General features: G+C 43.9%; 1 protein-coding gene across 4 annotated transcripts in view; it reads left to right on the top strand.

The window, feature by feature from the left end:
- Window positions 1-20,854, top strand: part of DENND1A (DENN domain containing 1A) — a 1,115,636-nt gene that overhangs the window by 548,603 nt on the left and 546,179 nt on the right. For all 4 annotated transcript variants that reach the window (XM_069241713.1, XM_069241711.1, XM_069241712.1 and 1 more), the window contains exon 11: window positions 12,445-12,490. In XM_069241713.1, coding sequence (XP_069097814.1) covers window positions 12,445-12,490 — 46 coding nt within the window. The remainder of the gene's footprint in view (window positions 1-12,444; window positions 12,491-20,854) is intronic.

The raw sequence follows: 20,854 nt of genomic DNA, 5'->3' as shown, positions 1-20,854 counted from the left end.
CCCCACAAATTTTATTCCATTAAAATTCTGTCAGTTCCCTTTTCCTTTTAGTACCCCTAGTTTGCGCTTTGTATTCTTCTGCCATTCTTTTCATAATTTTCTCTTCTTTTCTTCTTTTAATTCTTTCCATAATCATTATTATTCCCCTTTTTATTCCCCAAATTCCAAATACACAAATTATTACTATTAATATTCCTTCTATTATTTTCAATAATATTCCATTCCAAATTCCCCCAATCCAATGTCCCACTGAAGCAAGTCCCTTTCCAACCTTCTCCCACACTCCTGGTTCTTTCAATTCCTTCAAATCTGCACTTTCCTTTGTTAGATTAGCAAGCATAGTTTTAATCTTCACACTATTATCAGGTATATAGGTGCAACAGTGACGTGCACCAATCATTTTGCAAACGCCTCCATCCTTTGCTAAAAGAATGTCTAAAGCAAGCCTATTTTGAAGAGTCATAGCTCTTTCCGCTGCAAGCTCAGCATCTATCAGGATTATAGCACCTGAAAACTTTGTCAACATGTTATCCACTATAGTAGACAACTTTCGTATCTTGATGGAATTCAACACAACTCCTAAAGAAGGAATCATGGCTCCAAATACATCACCTACCACAGCAGCTGCAGTCTCTCTTTTCTGGATACGATGGGATCCAGATGTCTTTTGAATCATCGATACGTCATCCAGTTGATAAACCTTTGGGAACACTATACCCAAATAACATCTCCCCCACCATCCTTTTGGAAGACGATAATAAGCATTATGCCCACAAATGTAATATACACCTGGAATGACAGGGTCAAATCCGTTCATCATGAATGTCCATTTGGCCTTAAAAATAAACGTATGTTTGCACTCACTCGCTCCTACAAAAATATTGTCATAATAGGATTCACCTCGATATATACAAAATTTCCCTACATGCCAAGCATCTAAAGCTATTTTCCCTTGTGTCTTTATAGCAGCAAAATCATAATTATCTACTGAAGTCCTCTTACTTAGCTCCTTTTCTAATTTCGCATTCATTTGTGCCCTTCTATCATCTGTGCGATCTAAAAAGCTTATTTCTACAGCAGAGACTGAGCAAGTAAGGTTCTCCCTATGAGCATGAGCCGTTTCAAAAGGTTGCATTGGCTCGAAAAATTCCCTCATTATTTTAGCATCCCAATCTTTAGCAATCTGGCTAAGCTGCGCTATTATAGGAACATAAGCAAAGGTAACATCATAATTCGAGTAAAAATACTGTATGTTAGTTTGACCATAAAACCTAGACATTACTATACTACATGTAATCCCATATGTAAGAGGCATGTGGTGATAAGTTACCCCTTCCTTTACTGATGTCGGTATCTGTGTACACACATAACAATCCTTCGCATCCATAGTCTCAACATACTCTGTTAGTAAGCGATAGAAAACGTTATACGAAAGCTCTTTCTTATCGTGCAAGAGCCTCTCATCCAATGCTAGTCTTTTCAACGGGGTTAGTTCAGTGACAGTAACAGGAGCAATAGTAGAAGCCTCGATATTCTCACTTTCACCCTCTCCATGCATTCCAAACACAATTGCCATTATTATTATTACACATGTAATTACCAAGCCTATACACACATATTTACAATATCTCTTTCTATTATTTTGCGTAGCGTACCTAGTCATGATCTGTATAGAATCAGAGAGCTAGAAGCACCTATAAAAGAAACTATTTAGCAATTCAGTTACAAAGCTGAACAAGCGCAATGTTCACACCGTCTTCTTCAAAAGGCCAGTCACTTATCGGTTAGCAGCATTTGTAGCAAGTCTCATCCGGTTTAGCAATGTCTCAGCTGGTTGTTTCTTTCACGTTAGATTGTAGCGAGCAATATCATTTACTCTTTCAATCGACAGAGTCTATGAAACTTTTCTTTTCTATTGGTATCTCTTCTTCTTCTTCGTTCTCGATGCTTAGAGATACAAACTCGTCAGTCCAATCATCATTGACTGCATATGCCCATTCAGGACCGGAATACCTCCTGTTTGGTATCCTTTTTCTTTTCAATTTTGCTTCTCTTTTCGACTCTGCCTCGCTGGTACTTTCCTCTTTTGTCAAGTCTTTTTCCTCACTTGACGATTGTTCCACAACAGTCACTTCCTTTCTTTTCTCTTTCACTTTTGGCCTTCCTCCGTCGCCCAAACTTTCTTTACCCTTTTCTTTTATTGGTGAGATACTTAGTCTTCTCTTTGCACCATGTCCATTTGATGGACCTGCAATCTTTTCTGTGGAAGCTTGAACCTTTTCGTTCTGCTCTGCCTTGTCCCCTTCTTCTGGAGAATTGGTCACGTTCTCCTCTTCTTTTTCTGTGTCGTCTGCTTCTGGGAAAGCCCTCCTCTGATCAGGCTCTCCTGCCTCTTCACCTTTTCCGAGCCCTTCGTCACCGTTACTTTCTTCAGGCTCTTTATCACTTTCAGCTGCTTCGGGCTCCTTGTCACCTTCAGCTGCTTCAGGCCTTTTGCTACCCTCAGCTGCTTCAGGCTCTTTGTCACCTGCAGCTTCTTTGTCGCTATCTGAACTTTCTCCTTGGTCTCCCCCAAGTGAGTTGGTGTCTTCGTCGTCGGAGAATATCTCTTTCTCTCCTGCTTCTGCCTGTTCGCTTTCAGTTCGCTTTTGTTCTGTCTCAGCACTCGGCACTGCTTTATCAGGCACTGGTAGTTTCAGCGCTTCAACTTCCTCATCTGTGGGACACAACACCTTCTTTGTGTGACTGGCGTGAATCCAGTTGGGAACCCCCGCACACTTCACAGCGGTAGTTGTCGTCAGGATCACTTGGAAAGGGCCTTTCCAACGGGGTTCCAGACACGACTTTCTCACGTGCTTCTTTACCACGACCCAGTCACCTGCTTTCAGTGCGTGTCCTGGACCTTGGATCGGTGGCAAGGTGGTCGCTTCCACCTGGTGAGAGAAAGAGCGAACCACGTCAGCCAGTCCTTTGCAGTAGTCTAACACCATATCATCTGTAATATTCAAAAGCATGTTTGCGGGAACTGCAGGAAGTCTCATAGCTCTGCCCATGAGAATTTCATGCGGAGACAATCCAGTCTTTCTATCAGGGGTGTTTCTCATTGACATTAGCACTAAAGGCAATGCGTCAGGCCATTTCAAATTTGTCGATGCACATATTTTCGCCATTCTCGATTTCAGCGTACCATTCATCTGCTCCACCAGTCCTGAGGCTTCAGGGCGATAGCTACAGTGCAGCTTTTGCTCAATGTTCAGCGCTTCGCAAAGTAACTTTATCACCTTGTTATTGAAGTGACTTCCCCTATCTGATTCTAAAGAGATCGGGAATCCGAAACGTGGTATCAACTCTCTCAACAATAGCTTGGCAACTGTAAGGCTGTCGTTTCTACGTGTGGGGTATGCCTCAATCCAGTGACTAAAAATGCACACAATCACCAGCACATATTTCAGACCCCCATGCACAGGCATCTCAATGAAGTCCATCTGCATTCGACTAAAAGGCCCGCTTGCCCTACCAATGTGGCTCGCGTTCACAACCGTTCCCTTTCCTGGGTTCATCTGCTGGCAAGTGACACATCGATGGCAAACTGCTTCTGCAGCTTGACGAAACCTGGGGTTAAACCAATCAGTTTTGAACAATCTTATCATGGCATCTCTCCCTAGGTGAGCTTGCCCATGATAGAACCGCGCAAGCTGTGATAAGAGACTATTTGGCAAAACATATTTTCCCTCATGTGAAACCCATAACTCGTCTTGTCTCTTTATACATTGTGATTTAATCCAGGAATCTCTTTCATCGTCCCTGACATTATTTTGCAATGCTTTCAGTTCATCTATCGTATCTACAACCTTCAAGGCAAATGCTTCAGCCGGTTCGAGTTCTGGCTCATTTATCGTATTCCAATCATCCCTTAGTAATATACAGTTCAAGGCACAAAATCTTGCGACTTGATCCGCATATGCATTTCCCAGAGACACATAGTCCTGTCCTTTCGTATGAGCACTACACTTTACCACTGCAACTTCAGCTGGCACTTGAATGGCGTGTAACAATTCCCTTATCCTCTCCCCGTTCTTCACTGGGGATCCTGAAGAAGTCAGGAAACCTCTCTGCGACCATAGTTATCCAAAGTCATGCACAATCCCAAACCCGTATTGACTATCAGTGTAAATGGTAACTTTCATCAATGCAGACAGTTGACATGCTCTGGTAAGGGCTACAAGTTCTGCTACTTGTGCAGAATAGACTCCTTGAAGCCATCCCGCTTCCAAGACACCTGTTACAGTACATACAGCATATCCTGCTTTCAAAATCCCCATCCCATCTCTTAGACATGAACCATCAACAAAAAGAATTTGGTCATTTTCATCAAGCTTGGTATCCTTGATGTCCGGTCGAGGTTTTGTGCAAAATTCAGTCACCTGAAGGCAGTCATGCTCGACGTCTTCAGCGTTCTCAATTTCAGCATTTTCTCCAGGAAGCAAGGTTGCTGGATTCAACGTAGTGCACCTTTTCAGCTGCACATTCGGTGAGCCCAGAATTATCGTTTCATACCTTGTGAGTCTTGCTCCAGTCATGTGTTGCGTTCGGGAGCGGGTCAAAAGTATCTCAACTGAGTGAGGGACCATGACTGTTACTGGGTGTCCCATCACTATTCCTTCACTCTGAGTGAGGCTGATACCAACTGCTGCTACGGCGCGCAAACACCCTGGGAGTGCTGCTGCAACCGGATCCAAAGTAGCTGAAAAATACGCTACTGGTCTGTTCACGCCACCATGGGCTTGAGTCAAGACAGACAAAGAACATGCATCACGTTCATGGCAAAACAATGTAAAAGGCTTTGTGTAATCAGGCATACCTAAAGCTGGAGCCCTGCACATGCACTCTTTCAATTCAACAAAAGCATCCATCTCATCTCCCTTCAGCTCAATTTCATCCAAAGCATCCTTCTGGGTCAATTTCAGTAGAGGCTTTGCTAGAGTCGAGAAGTTGGGAATCCACTGGCGACAATATCCCACCATTCCCAAAAACTTCCTCACCTCCTTCCTTGTCTTTGGTGGACTCATTTGGAGTATACTTGTAATTCTTTCCTTCATTATTCTCCGTGACCCTTTCTCTATTTGGTGACCCAAGTATTTCACTTTCTTCTGACAGAACTGTAATTTGGAAGGGGACACTTTATGTCCATTCCTTCCCAAATGATTCAACAGAGCAATGGTATCGGCTGTGCAGCCACTTTCTGTCTTTGATGCAACCAGTAAGTCATCAATGTACTGTACTAGGGTTGACTCGAATGGCAATTCTAATTCTTCCAAATCTTTCTTTAGAATCTGATTGAATATTGACGGTGACTCAGAAAACCCTTGAGGAATTCGACACCAACTGTACACTCTGTCTAGGAATTTGAAACAAAAGAGGAATTGGCTGTCCTCATGAAGAGGCACAGAAAAGAATGCTTGTGACAAATCGATGACTGAGAACCATTCAGCATCGCAAGGAATTTGAAACATTATCACAGCTGGATTCGGTACGACAGGGCAGCACTTGACTATGATGTCATTTATTTTCCTCAAATCCTGCACGAGTCGGACCTTTCCACTCGGCTTTATTAGTCCCATTATTGGTGAATTACATGGACTGCTTAACACTTCTTTCAGTACCCCCTGCTTTACAAATTCGTCAATGAGTTGAGCAACTTTCATGAGGGTATCTTGTGGCATGTGGTATTGTGGGGTCTGGGGAAAGATTGCATTGGGCTTTACAGTCACTTTCACTGGTTCCACTCCTTTCATCAATCCCACCTCTTTCCCTGTCATGTCCCACACTTCCTTTCCGACTGTTTCCCGTAATTCAGCTGGGATGTCTTCTTCAGTTATCATCGGGAAAAGACAAATCAGAGGATACTCTTCATCGACAGTTTCCATCTCATCCCCCTCTACACTGTCCTCTTCTTCCCCATCACTGCTCGTCTGTATTGTTATTCCTTCGTTCGAACACATGATCGAGCAACCCAATTTGCACAACAGGTCTCTCCCTAACAGTGCTATCGGGCTTGAGTCACATACCACAAACTGATGCACCCCTTGATAGTTACCGATACTGACTGGAACCGGATCTGTAATTGGGTTCGTCAGGTGTCTGTTTGCTACTCCCACCACTTGAACTGTCTTCCCTGAGAGTGGCAAATTTGGTACTTCACTGCTCTTAACTGTTGAACGTGTGGCTCCCGTGTCAACCAAGAATGAGACACGATGACCCATTACTTTTCCCTCTACGTACGGACCCCTTTGATCAACTTCCAAGGATGCCGCAAGCACACAGTCTCCTTCTTCTCCTGAACTTTCACTCTCCCATACGTTGTTTATTCCACTCTCACTGTGTAATGGGAACTGTTGTACGGTGCCATTTGTATTCATTACCTGACCCGTTACCTGCGGAGGAACCATCACTTGCTGCTGACTCATTGGTGCCAAGGGTATTTGCATTTGCTGATTAGGTACCATAGGTAACTGCTGTTGCATTGGCTGCATTTGCGTCATCTGCATACGAGGCATCTGCATCTGCTGCGGCTGCATAGGTTGTAATCCCTGCAATTGATTTACGGTCTGAAAATTTGGGCTTGGACCTCTCAGTTTTGGTCCCCTCATTGTCTGAAATGCATTGACATCATTGTTTTGCTGACCAACACCTGCACCTGCACCTGCACCTTCCTGCACCACCATCGGGCACTCGCGTTTCCAATGACCTACAATTCCGCATACGTGACACGGCATCACCTTCTTCATTGCCTGCACACCCGTCACAACAGTGTTCAAATCCGGACCATTATTCACAAAACCTCCTCTGCCTCTGCCTCTGGCCTGTGGCTGAAACGCCATGTTTCCCTGCAACTGCAACTGCGGTTGTGGTACCTGCTGTTGGAACCCTTGCATCCCTTGCAAACCTTGCAGACCTTGCAAACCCTGCAAACCTGTTTGAGCTGCCTTAAGCTGCATCATCATCACCTTCTCTTTCAGCTTTTTCTGTTTCACTTCAATTTCGTCGCTACAGTATTTCGCATAAGTCAAGACTTCGTCAATCGGTTTAGACTGCCAACAAATCAAATGTGACTTTATCATCTGACTTATCTCTGGCCTCAGCCCTTCCACAAATCTGAAGACAAAATGGAGCATATCCTTCGCCTCAATCGTTTCCGTGCCACTGTAATTCTTGAACGCCTTCAACAACCTCTCATAGTAACTATGAATCGATTCTTTGGCCTCTTGGGCAGTTCGATCAATCTTCTGCCAATCCACATTCTTCGCTGGTACCTTAGTCTTCAAATGCTCAATCACCTTATAGTACAAACTCATCACCATAGGTGATGGTGCACCTGTCTCCCTGTCTCTCTCTGGTTCACTTGTCGGCCAACCTACAGCTCTTTTGCAATCCTCCCACAAATCTGCCGGAACCACAATCTCAAAGAGAGTGTTCAGGTCTTCCCAGAGACATTTTGCAAGCTTCACAAACCTATCAGTCTGCTGATACCATTCAATCGGCTTCTCTCTTAGTTTGGGAAAATCGTCCGTAAAGGACTGAATGTCGCTTCTGTGCCATGGTACATGTACTAATTTTCCCCCTGCTGTCTCCCTCATTAGTAACATTGTTACTGTATCACTACTCTGCGGTCTTTTCTCATTGTGCTCTGTAGCACTGTCCCTCCTCTTTTCCTTCCTCTTTACCCACCTGCTTTCCCATTTGTCTAAGCACCTCCACACTTGTGCACTCTGCAGCAATTCTCTAAGGTGTGTCTTCATGCCTGCTGACCTCATGTGTTCAAAATCTGTGGTCCCAAAATCTAGCCTGTAGCTCCTGCTCAAGTGTTTCATCTTGTCTATGTCAACCCTGTTTCTGTCAGCTGCTTCCTGCAAGCTCTTGTGTATCTTGTTCACTTCCTTCGTAATCCTGGGACATAGATACCTCAGCTCTTCTTCTGTGTAGGACTCTAACCTGTTCACACCCATAGTCCCTTCCACCAATTCTTGTGCTTCCATGTTCAACCTGACCCTATTCATATAGTCTTCTCCTTTCCCACTAGCTGAATTTTGTGTGGAATTCAGACTGTTGAACCACTGTGTCAACTGTTGCGCATTCACCCCCATCAGGGTAGCGTTCACATCGACTGCCATCGATGGCTGCGGCAGCTTTTCAGTGTTCGATGTGAGAGGTATTATCAGTGGGGGGCTCGACCTCACCAGTGTTGACTGAGCACATATGGGACTAAACTCCATCAAGGATCCAGACCCATTTGGCTGAGTCGCTATCGGAGTTATCCCTGGGGTGTTTTCTATGCACCTCCTTTCTGTCCCATTCTGCAGCATTGATCCCTGACTGCTCAGACCCAAGTTAGGCTGACTATACAGAGGTGTACCGGTGGACCTACAGTAATGGGTAGTGATATCGCGTCTGGGTTCTGTCCATTCCCCATGTTCTGAGGCATGTTCATTCCCACACCATGGGTCATCATTGCCGGCATGCCCATCTGGCTCCCCGTCATTTGAGCATGTGCGTTTCCTCCCTGCATCTGCTTTTGAGGCATCAAAAACTGAGTTGATTCAGCTTGTGCCATTGTTGGGTTGTAACCATTCTGTACTCCCCTTACGGTTGGATCTAGAATCATTCCTGCACTGTTATCACTGTTATAGTACCCTGGCATCTGCGGCTGATAATTTTCTGCTGGTTTCAACACGGGCACATCTGGATATATTCTCCTAACCTGCGGTATCTGCGGGGTGAACAGCAGACTCGGGTCCTTAGATCCCGATGACGCTCCTGAACTCTGGGTTTCACTGTTCTGTACCGGTGCTGGAGGGGCAGAACTGGTACTTGGACCTTGTCCATTCTCTGCATAAGGCGGTGGACGGTCGTTCAGCAATTGCATTATCAACTCCTCATCCTCTAACTCCTCTTCCCTTCTCAACTTTTCCTCGTCCTCTCTATCCTTGGAACACTTCCTGTCTGTCTTACAGGTAGCTTTCTTACCTGTCTCCTCTCCTTCCTTAGTAATTGCGGGAAACAATTTTATCCCCTGTAATACATCTGATCTCCACACCTTCTGTGCATTATCCCACCTAGCATCCGCTAGTGTCTTTTCTACCTTCCTCATTCTGGTCTCGAACTTCTTTTGCTGTTGCTGTCTGGCCATTAGTTCCCAGATTGCTAGAGCCTCAAACTGTGCTGGCCTTGGAGGCACCTTCATGTCGTACATCGTGAATCTCAAATTCTCTAGAATCCTTATATTGAATGTCCCATGTATCGGGAACGCTACGCTCCCATGTTTCTCTGTCCACTTGTGCCATTGCTTTAGCCAAAGACACGGAGCTACCCCCTTTTCTTCCATTACAATGTAAGCTGGTGTACCCTCGGGCGGCGTCTCTTCTCCTACGCTCGCTTTAATGTAAGACTCCCCCTTCATCGCACTCCTGAATGCTTTAAAGAATTTCATTTTCTCGTCTTTTATTTCACAAAATTTGTAATCAATATGCGACTTTTATTCCGCAAAATTTGTAATCAATAGGTGACTTTAATTCCCGGAATACTCTTCACCTGCCTTTCCCCTTCCAATCGAGTCCCACGGACTGCGTCCAATCCGTGCACGACCCTTCGCTGCAACCAACCTATCCCAGCGCGGCTCTTAGTGACGTCACACTCACTCACACTGCGGCTGACAAAGCCTCGCGGCTAGTCTTCCTTCACTCACCTCTTTTCGTAACAACTTCTGCCTATATTGCGAGCTACCAAAAATAAAACAGATCTGTCGGTTTACTACAGGAAGGGTAATACAATCGCTTCAGGACCTTAGGGACCTTTCACTAGCCTCGGGACATTTCACTAGCCTCTGGCCGCTATTCCGTCTTTCTCAGTCCCCACATTCGCAAGCAAATCTGACCCGCAGACCTACTCTCAACTTGTCAATGATCTGTTCTAGTGCACTTAGAATCTTGTCAAAGCCCGAAGTCGAAGTTTCTTTCACTCCCTAACACACGTACCGACTTGTTGACCACGCCCGATCAACCTACTAAACCGCCCAGACCACAACATGGATCAACATACTCCGGAGTCTCTTGACCTCGCAGGGCCCGTCTCAACAACAACAACCACGTGGACCTTTTTATGCACAAAGCGCCACACGCACATGAAGTTCGACGACTTCCCTACTCTCACACTCGGAGCCGCACCTCCGCTATCTCTATGAAGTTCGATGACTTCACTACTTCTACACTCGGAGTCGCACCTCCGCTATCCTTAAAAAAAGAAAAATCCTCGCAACCTTTTCACACACCCTGCGGCAATAAGCTGTGCAAGCGCAAAACCCTAGCTTCACTCATACCATCACTAGTACCGCCAGCGCTGATTCCACACCTCCGTCCTCTCCATTCGCAAGCTCCGAGATCCCGGGAAAGTCGCGGTGGACCTAGCCCATCATCATTCTGTCAATCTGTTTTACCCAAGAAAATCTAATTCAACTTCCCGAGTGGGGTCTCAAAATGCGTAACCGTTAATTCAACACCATGTACTTTAGGAGTACAGGGTCCCAAAAGACGTAACCGTCCTCTGCTACCATCTACTGATAGAGCGGTCCGTAGTAATAATTTACCTGTGTTCGGACGCTCTTTAGGCCGATGAATCTTTTGACTTAGTGGGAACTCTTTGTACTCTTAATCAATCAATTTCATCAAAATCAATAATCAATAACGAACATAAGCAACACCTTGAACGACATAACACTTTACAATTAATCCAGAATACATTTCGGCGAACCCTGACCTTTCAGTCAGGAATAACCACACCAGTTTATTGCAAAGTTAGTGAATTTATTTCCCTATATTAACAAAGCTAGCACAATATAGATGTGTCTCAACACCAAATGATAAACATATATGAACATTAATAGCTGTCCATAACGTCGAAACAAGTGTAATCTATGAAGCATTTGAATCACAAGGCATTCGATAATGGCAATGCAAATCACTAATACGATAATCTGTAGTGAACTAATGGCATACATTTAGTCAGCATAACAAGATCTCAAATTGCATCGTGTGACATATGGAATCCTCGTCTAACCTCAAATTAGCATCGGCATGTAGGACTTCATGCAAAAACAATTTAGCAACATTAATTTAGAAAAACTCCTAACTAGGGCTCTTACCAAAATCAGCAGTTGGTTACCTAAAAGGAACACAATGCAATTTTACAATTTCCTTTCATATTTACCAATTACGATCAGCATACAAGGAAGTCTTCGTCTCACAGGTACCGTTCTTCGGTCAGCATGGGTACCGTTTCGATCAGCATAGGACGGGACAAAGGGGCAGGGGTGGACGGGGCAAATGCCTCACGGCGGCAAGGTAAAACTACTACTTCATGCAAAGGGATCAGATCAAAGTTAAAGTCTCTAGGGCAAGAATCATTTAAAGTCTCTTTCTCTCTATTAGAGAAAGAATCAAAGTCTCTCAAAATGGCGTCGCAGCAAAGTGGGCCATAATAGCTACGAAGTCAAAATGGCGGGATGTCCGATGATAGAGAGCAATGATCTCTAATTTCTTCTCGTGCACCTGGGTTTTATAGACAACAGTTCAAGTCCTGTAGGGTCCTCATTGGAGGGTTCATAGGTTAGCTTCAAATTGACCAATCAAAAACGACAGTTCTCAAGCTTTTACTTAAGCATACATTATCCTTGGAGATGGGTACGCAAGTTGCAACATTGTTTCCCAATTAGCTTACTTTCAGAGCCTCCATTGTCCGCACCTGCAAGTCGACCTTGAATTAAAGAGAAAATATGCCAGGCTGGCATTAACTTTAAGATAAGCATGTGAACAGTTTCTGTGGAAAAGTACAGCTTCAAGCAAAAATACACGTTTATTAGCACAGTGGAAAAATACGAGCATCTAAACCGTGAGACCGGGCAACTAGGCCAAAGCCTCCGCTAAAGTCAGGCTAAGCTAAAGCATTTTAAACAAGCAAATCGTAGCACACGTTTATGATTATGTCGGATTAGTGCAATTCTAATACACCACGTTATATAAAGCACGCATATAAATGATGGCAAACTACTCTGAGGGCGCATTTTGTCCCCGTACAATCTTTATTAGTTCGGTTAATATCACACATGATTATTTCAGCACTACGTTTAAGCGTTAATAAATCAAAACCTTCATTTTCTGCTTCATCACTACCAGCAGATTTTTAAAAGTACAAAATAAATATGTGTTCATCTTCACTGATTGACTTTATGCATGGGTTATGTTTACAGTTGTAGTTTCTGCAGACACAGCTGTGTATTTTATTTAAAAAAGTAAATTAACATTTATCTTTAAAGCATGTTATAAAAAGGCAAGCCTTCCACAAATTCAAAATAGTATGTCTAAATTTGTGTATTCACTTTTTTTCTGTTTGCAGTGCTCCAATGCCCTACCTCATAGGCATCCATGCAAGCTTAATGGAGGTACGTGTGTTTTACATGCATTATACATTTTCTTTTCTAACATTTGTCCTCTGCGTTCAAAATACTTTCAATTGATCTTACCTGTTCTGTTTTTATTAACGTTGGTGTTGAAATGCCGCCCAGATTGTGTTTCGTCTTGTATGCCAAGGGACTCCAAACTGATGTTATGGACAAAGGTTTTTGTGCAGTAGGTTCTCCTTTCTAGTCATAGACCTTATCTTAAGACCATGCTCATTATGCTTCATTTGTCAGTAGAGCTCCTACCTCACCAATACTTTGCTGACCTGAGCTGGTGTTGGAACAAGGAATATTTTCAGGACAACATTTAAAATCAGATATTTTTTCCTTTTGAAGTACAAACTGAAAATACCAAATATAGGAGATGACAATATTGTAAATAGTTTCAATGTTTTTAATACTACAGAATGGGCTTTCGAGCAAATGGAGACAAAATTGCTTTGTTCAAGAAGAGTACAGAGGATTTTACAGAAACTGTTATTTTGGTTCCAGCAACAAACCCTTGTAAAACCCCAGAACGTGCAAATGGCTGGTATTTATTCTAAGGTGGTAACCTGTTTGTCGAGCGGTCACCCGGTTGGCAACGTGTTGGTATGCGGGTGCTCAAGTATTACCAGTGTTGAGGGTTTCCGAGGAAGTGGATCGAGGAGAGATGCAACCTTCAACTGAACCAGGGCTTTTGATTTTGGAAGAAGGGCATGAATGTGTCTCTGACCCCAGACCGTAGAATATGGTCTTTCTTAGAAGGTGTGTTCCAGGTGTCTCATCTCTGTCTGAATAACTTGGGTTTTGGGTGATGTCCTCTATAGGTGTTATCAGTCTTCTGGATTGTTATCTTTCTTGGACATTATTTACCTGAGGAGGGTAATGCACTGCAGTACAGTGTTGTTGTGCAGTATCAAGAGATGCACACGGTCTGATGTGCTCTGATCTGCTGCACTCTAGTGTGATATAGAGACGAGAGGTATACAGCATCATATAATGTGGAACATGTGTGTTGCTGCCTTGGTATGTTTTTACGACTTTGGCGTGTAGTAAATTGTGGATGAATTGCGGTGGTATATTGCGCTGAGTCGTTTGGTGTTTTGTGGTACGGGTCTGTATCTCAAGAGGAGGGTATGTATCACCAGATTAAAGCCGCAGGTTAATTTTAATCTCACTCTGGTCCTACACAACTTGCACTTCTTCCTTAAGAATTTAAAAGAGCAGGTTCCATGTGAATCAAACTAATCCGAGGTTCTGATGCTCTGCTGCCTTGGTTCGCTTCGTAAGTTGTTATAGGTCAGATGCACATGTTCCCACACCACTGGCTAAGACTTCTTTTCCGTGATCATTGAATTCAGTACCATTAAACTAGATGATAAAAATACCCTTTATTTACAGAGTTGTGAAAGCTCAAAACCTTGAAGTAGCAAGCACTAATGAAAAACAAGTAATTTGCTATCATCATCATCCATCCATCTTCAACCATCATCCATCCATCGTTATCAATCATCCATCTCATCCCCATCATTATCAATTTTAAGTTCTAATCTTGGTGGTCTACAGATAGGTATTTGTTAAGAGAAAACCAAAGCAGCCATGATTTTATTAATGCAGGTAGGTATAAAGCAATATCTGCTAAGGGGTCAAATAGATTGTAATAATCTTCCAGGAGTCAAGACATGCTGTCGCCTCTCATTTGGCACCTGAGTGCTGTACTAGTGGGATTACAATAAGTTTAACAGTATCACTTGAGCATCATTATTTACAGCAGCCTTCACAATCGTTTTCTGCGCTGGACACAGCACCGAGATGGTGCTGACCTTTTCTTTTCTGAAATGCTGATGGCAGGGGCATCTGCCTTGCTGCTGCGTCTCTGCAGTTGTTGATACTGCGGAACATTCCTATGTATGCTGGTTTTATGGATTTGGGGAGTATGGTCCTCAGTGGGCTTACATGTTTTGTCTATCTGGGCAAAATTTCTGGTTCCTGGTTGATCTAGTAATTCCGCGCCATTCCCACCAGAACAGTGATGGGTCCCCCAGGGGTTCATTGTGCCACCCGTATTATTAATGTGCATATGGCGTAGCTGGGTGATTGGTATGTGCATTAGGATTCTCACAACACCTATCTATTGTCTCGTAAGACAGATATGCAGCACATGGGGATTAGACTCTCAGTTGTTGTGAATTGAGTGCCGAAGTTCCTGCTGCTTTCATTATGAAATCACAGCATTTTCTTTTTCTTGCCTGTTTATTCTAGTCAAAGATGTAATCTTACCTACTCTGCTTAACTCCACAAAATCCTAAGGATTGTTTGCTTCATTCAGACTCTCATTCTGGGATTACATATATTCTTACGAAGGAGCAGACTGGATGATATCAGCTTCTCCTGTTGAGACAGGTCAACCCTCTTCTCCCAGCTGATGAGGTTCAGTCAGTTTTCATGTCTGGTGCTCCCCCTAGTAGATGGAGGTCATATATTCCTAATCCATCTTCACAAATGTACCTTCACATTGTTACGGTGTGTTTTAAATACTGCAATTCACCCTATTGTCTGGTCATGGAATCTTAAGTACAACAGGATCTTTCTCAACCTAAAGTCTTTTTATGAGCCACAATCATTCTTAAGGTTCCAACTTTAGAAGAGGTTATTTGTTTTCTTAAATCCCTTATTCTGAAGTACCCTCCCCTTTTGTCCTCAAATGGAAGCAGCAATGAGCTCCCACTTCTATGTGTTGCTCAGGTTCCTGGAGCTGGGCTTCCTTGTAAACGCGTTTTCAGTTGGTGCCCCTCAATCCTGGAACTCTGTTCCTTTAACTATATTCCTTGTCTCGTCTCTTGTCCATAGGTTTCATTGGTTTTTTAAAGGAATTTAATATTTGCCTTTTCACATGTTCTTATTCACAATATCATTGTCACTGCCATTTTACTTATTGTACTTCTACATTGTAATGCTTCTAAACTAGAACATTCAGTGTACCTTTTTAGCATGGTCTCCTCTCAATAAAATAAATAGTTCATTACAGCCATGAAACAAGAACAGCGTTTCAGTTGTAGATATCAGTTACAAATTGTCTTTGAGCAGGAAGATCAGTAGATTAATGCGTACTCTGAAAAGAAACCACACACAATCAAATCAACTCTGGCATGTTTGCCAATTCAAACCTGATTGAGGATTTGGGTGGCTAAAGAGGGTGTAAGATTGTAATCGGTGATTTATTGACCTGATATTACATTTTGATTATCCCTCGTGTCAAAAATCCTCTTCATTCCTGTGCTCCTTATTTTCACCTGGTGGTGGAGGGTCTGTGATGTTATTTAGGCCTTGCCTTGAGATGAGAGGCTGCTACCTCTAGCTTGTCCTTTGGTATCCCTGGTTAATGCTTTGTTACCTGTGTCCTCAGAGGTCACAGTGACAACTGCAGGAACAGAAAGTCAACTGAGTTTGAAAAACAATGCCTGCATTCTATTGTTCTCTCCCTTTCTCCCATGCAGAGCCTCTTAGCATCCTCCCCTGGAGGCTAACTGTGTATGCGTGTGGGATGCAAGGGCATAAAAAAGACAGGCATTGCGTCCCCTACAAATGAAAGAGAAAACTTATAAAGGAAGGGGCTTGCATCTCATTGGCAGGTGACCATTAGTTTATGGTTTTGCTTTCTGTTCAATATTTGTTTTTACAATTTCTTGGTGATAAGGATTTCAGTATTTTATACAATGATTCTTTTACATCCTTCATTTATGAGAGGTATAAAAACTAATTGACTAAAAAGATTGGTCACATCCTTCTACTTAACTAATTTTAACCAATTCCTGCTTTCCCCTTTCTTTACACTCTGTGACCCTTAAAATCCAGGTTACCATGACTACATATGGATAAGTTGCAACGTCAACACAATATATGGGAAGTTTAAAAAGAATGGGTGTATAGAGCCTAAACAGATTATACTCCCTGTCAAACAGTTTTTTAAATACAAATTAATAAATGAATGTCCAAGATGACAACTACACAACCCAACAACATCTGACTAATTGTGGAGGTGTTGGGTCCCACATCTCGATCTGTTTTGACAATCCACCCTTGGTTCCCAATAACTGATAACACCTATCATAACGAGTCATAAGATCATTAGCCCATTTAGTTAAGTGCTTTCTCTCTTTTTGAATTGGCAAGACATGGTTTTGTTATTGTGAATGGTAAAAAGAAATAAGTACAAAGCACTTCTTGCTGTGATCATCTCTTGTGATAGTACATGTGTTATGGATGTTTTCTTGTGAAAGAAAAAAAAACCTTCTTGACCTCCCCACTGTCTTCCTAGAATAGATTTGATTATTAGGCCTGAACATTCACGTGTCTGTCTGTCTATACATTGGGTGTATTTCCATATTCAATAAATGTGTCTGGGAATTCAGTGGTTTTGTGTCTATATTTATGTGATGGTTGTGACTAGACATATGCTTGCTGTGACTGGACATGTGAAGTTTGTGAACTGGGAATGGAATGGTTGACCCTGGGCATGAGATGGTTCTGCCCTGAAATGTGATGTTAATACCTCAGCATGGGATGGTTGTGAGAAGAGAACATGATGGTTGTACGCAAGCATATGATGGTTTTACCTGGGCATAGAATAGTTGTGTCTGGGCATTTGTAGCTGCACATGGGCATTTGAAGATATAACTGGGAACGTGCGGCTGTGTGTGGCATTTTACATTACCCTTTGCATATCACGTTGTGAATGAAGATAATACCTTGGATTAGGGCCTATGATGGCATCACAATGTTTAATAAATGGGTTTTGTGATATTGACTACCTCAATTGTTTTTTTCTTTATCTGAATGCCTGCTGTTTAGCCTTCTGTTAAAGATGTAACCTATTATTTAGGTCCAGCCACATTGGCTCTGATAAACGTCATGTATTTTTTTTCTGAATTTCTTCATAACTGACCCTTGCCTGAGACATCTGCTCATGTATAAGGCTCACTGCCCACCTGTCAAAAATGCACTTGTGACAGATGGTAGCATAGGAGAAAAGATTGCAACAATTTAGATCATAATATGTACCTTCAGATTGACGGACATGGAGTAGCTCTGAAGATCGGTGCTCCGGCTTCAGCGCTCCGGTGCTCCCGCGATTCAACACACCGGAGGTGGGGAACCTTTACCAGGCCCTCGTCAGGTCCCTGCTTGCTGTGTGTTATGCCTGGTCCCGGCCCCAATTGGAGAGAAAGGATGCTTATGGAGTGCTTACGGAGCACACAGAGCTGCTGCTGCTGCGAGACCTTCGCGACCCCTAGACGGCCAGTTGCCAATGCTGCTTCACTGACCACAGGACCGCTGGGCTACCAACCGCTGGTGTAGCTGGAGCGGAGTTGGAGGTCCGCGTGAGTCCGGTCCTCCGTGGGGACAGGTGCTTGGTCATCTGCTGCAGAGGAGCTGGGCATCTGCGGATGGGCCATGGCGCCCCCCCCCTTTTCTCCAGCCTGGTCAATCGGTGATACTGTGAGCGCAGTGAGTGCAATGTGACAGCGGGGGGTAGGAGGTGCCACCTGTGGAGGAAAACTTTGGCAGAGAAACCCTGACTGGGCGTGAAGGTTGTTTCCTTCCCCCCTCCCCAGATGGTGGGATGGCCAGTAGCGCAACAGTGCGCAAGTGAGGATGCGAGGCAGCAAGTTTTTTTCCCCAAAGTGAGGAGTGTGAAGAGCACGAGAAGTGTGAGGTCATTGACAAAGGTGGAAATAGTGAAAAAGTGTCGCACCGACTGTTTCATTTATTGTGGAGGGAAGGGGGTCCAGTGAGCGTGAGGAGAGAGATGGAGATAGGCAGACGGACGGGGGGGTTCCCCCAAGACAGCTTCAAAATAAACAAAACTTTAGATGGCTTTCTACAAAAGGCTGTCGGCGCTATATAAAAAGAGATTGAATTTGCTGAGCACCGTTTATCTGTTTCAGCATCGTCAGCTGCCATCTTCCCTCCTCCACCCCCCTCACTATCATCTTCACAGCCTACGCATGCTCAGAAAAAAAGGAGCTCCCCAACAATCACTCATCGAGATTATATACAGGAGACCCATTTTGCAAGACTGGATGGGATAGCTGGGACAGCTGGGACAGAGCCTGCATTGGCGTCACCGGGTCCCCTGATTGGCGCAATAGACCTTGAGATCCCCACAGCAAAAGGAAAAAGAAAGTGAGGCGATAGTTCATTAAAAAATAAGCACGCGCCCACCATGGGACCCACCAGCTCAGTGACAGGCTGGGGAAGCTACAAGAGAGCCCTGCTGTCTTGGACTCCGCCGTGTTGGAGTATTTAATGGAGGAGTTCACCAAAAGACTATGCACTATTGAAAGCCGCCTAAAGGCTATAGAGGAGAAACTGGGAGGACTTACCCAGTTTACCCAGCCTTGTATGCATAATAGCGTACTACAGAAGGTTGCTACCCCTTAACTCCAGCCCCAGCTCCAATCCTGGAATGATCTTCCAATGTCGATGATAAAAGACAGTGTCCTGCATCTTGCAGGAGTCCCAGTACACATACCGGCCAAGCCAAGGAAGACTCGATAGGTGGGCCGGATTCTATCCCAGTGGAAGTTTGCTGTGGTGACTAATAGGGAGAACTCTGGTGCTAATGCAGTAACCAATTCAGCGACCAAGGTGTCCAAGGAGACCAATGCTCACATGCCCCAAGCAGAGAGCCCCTTGGTGATGGAACTGGAGTTGGTAAGAGTTAGATCTATCTCCCATGGAGGTCAGCTAGGGTTCTTACATCTCCCCCCAGAATCCTCCCTGTATGTGTTAGTAATTACAAATGTCTCCAGGCAAATAGCACAGAGACCTATACTGAATTGAAAAAAAAGATTATTCACTGGCTACATGCTAATGCTAAATTCCCATTTTCTATGGTATCTTTGATACTAATGGGGAGGAGGGTAGGTTGGGTGGGTTTGCTGAGCAAGTTGTATGAGGGAGATTGTATTGTTATAAACTTTGACTCACCTGCTCTGGTTCGACACATTTTTTCAAATTGCTGTGTAGTTGGTCCCCTAATCGGGGGGGGCATCTCTGTGCAGACTCCCAGCCTTCTACCCCCAAACATGCGATCCCGCTACAAAGGGCCTGACACTTGGCTCCAGAGGTCCTCCTAGCTCACATGTGCATCAGTTTGAAGGCAGGCAAATTTCATCTTCTCTGTCTGAAGTGGATTGACTTACAGCCAAGGTCGAACAGGGAACTCTTGGAAACGGGGGCCGAGGTTATCTCCCAGGGTGTGTGACGCCACCAGAGATAGAGATGCCCCGGGATCTAGAGTCGGCAGCCTAGAGGCAGAGTTAATGGAAAGCTCGACCCCTGAGGGTTTTATGCTGACTACATTACAAGCTCAGGCTGATTTGCCAGTTACCATTATTAGCTGGAACGTAGCTGGTCTTGAAACCAAAATGTGCATTCCAGATTGGGTCTCCATTTCAAGAAACATGGGCCTTGGAGCCCAAACACAAACCTGGTTTCAGGAGCTTTTGGGTTCCAGCAAGCAGGGTGTCCCCTGGAAGACCTTCCGGGGGCTTACTTATATGGATCAGCAGCTCTCTTAAGTGTCAGGTCAGGGAACTGGATATGGGTTGTCTCGATCTACAAGGCCTATTATTGACAACTCAAAGAGACCAACCCTCGCTCCTGGTGAATATCTATAGCAGGAGTGTGGGCGACAGTCGTGATTCCGATGTTTTAACTGTTTTAGATAATATTCTAGCCTGTAGATATAATACCCATTACATTCTAATTGCAGGGGACTTCAATGCTAATTTTGAGCCCTATCCATTGGCTCAGGAGCTTTATCAAGAAGAGGATATTTTTTGGGGTATCCTGCAATTAGTTTAGAATAAAGGTCATAAACTGAGTAAGGGCGGCTTATTAAATTGTTGACATTACACTTGCATATGGTCTTCCTGCATGCAGGAGGCATTCTCGCTCAGGTGGAAATCCCTCTCCCACCTTCAGACAAGGAGCATATAGGAGCCATATGGATTATTTTGTACTAGATATCTGCTTATGGGGGTCATATGGTGGACATGGTGGTAAAGGAACATGAAGAAAGCGACCACGACCTGCTGATTCTATCTACCAGGGGTCTGTTGCCTATAATAGGGGCTCCTGATTCTAGAGATCTCGATCAACATCTCACTGTGACAAATAATAAATGGAATGTCAAGTGGGAAACCATAAATTCCTCACCGTGTACAATTTGAACTATATATAGCCTGATGGCAGACCAAATGGAACTCATGCTTCATTCTGAGGAGGATGAAAGAAGGCTCCTGGCCGATCACTCAGAATTATTTGACTCCTTAAAAGAACTTTTCATTAAAGATG

The sequence above is a fragment of the Pleurodeles waltl genome, chromosome 6 (genome assembly GCF_031143425.1).
Source record: "Pleurodeles waltl isolate 20211129_DDA chromosome 6, aPleWal1.hap1.20221129, whole genome shotgun sequence".
NCBI lineage: Eukaryota > Metazoa > Chordata > Amphibia > Caudata > Salamandridae > Pleurodeles > Pleurodeles waltl.
This window is presented reverse-complemented; position numbering and strand designations above follow the sequence as displayed.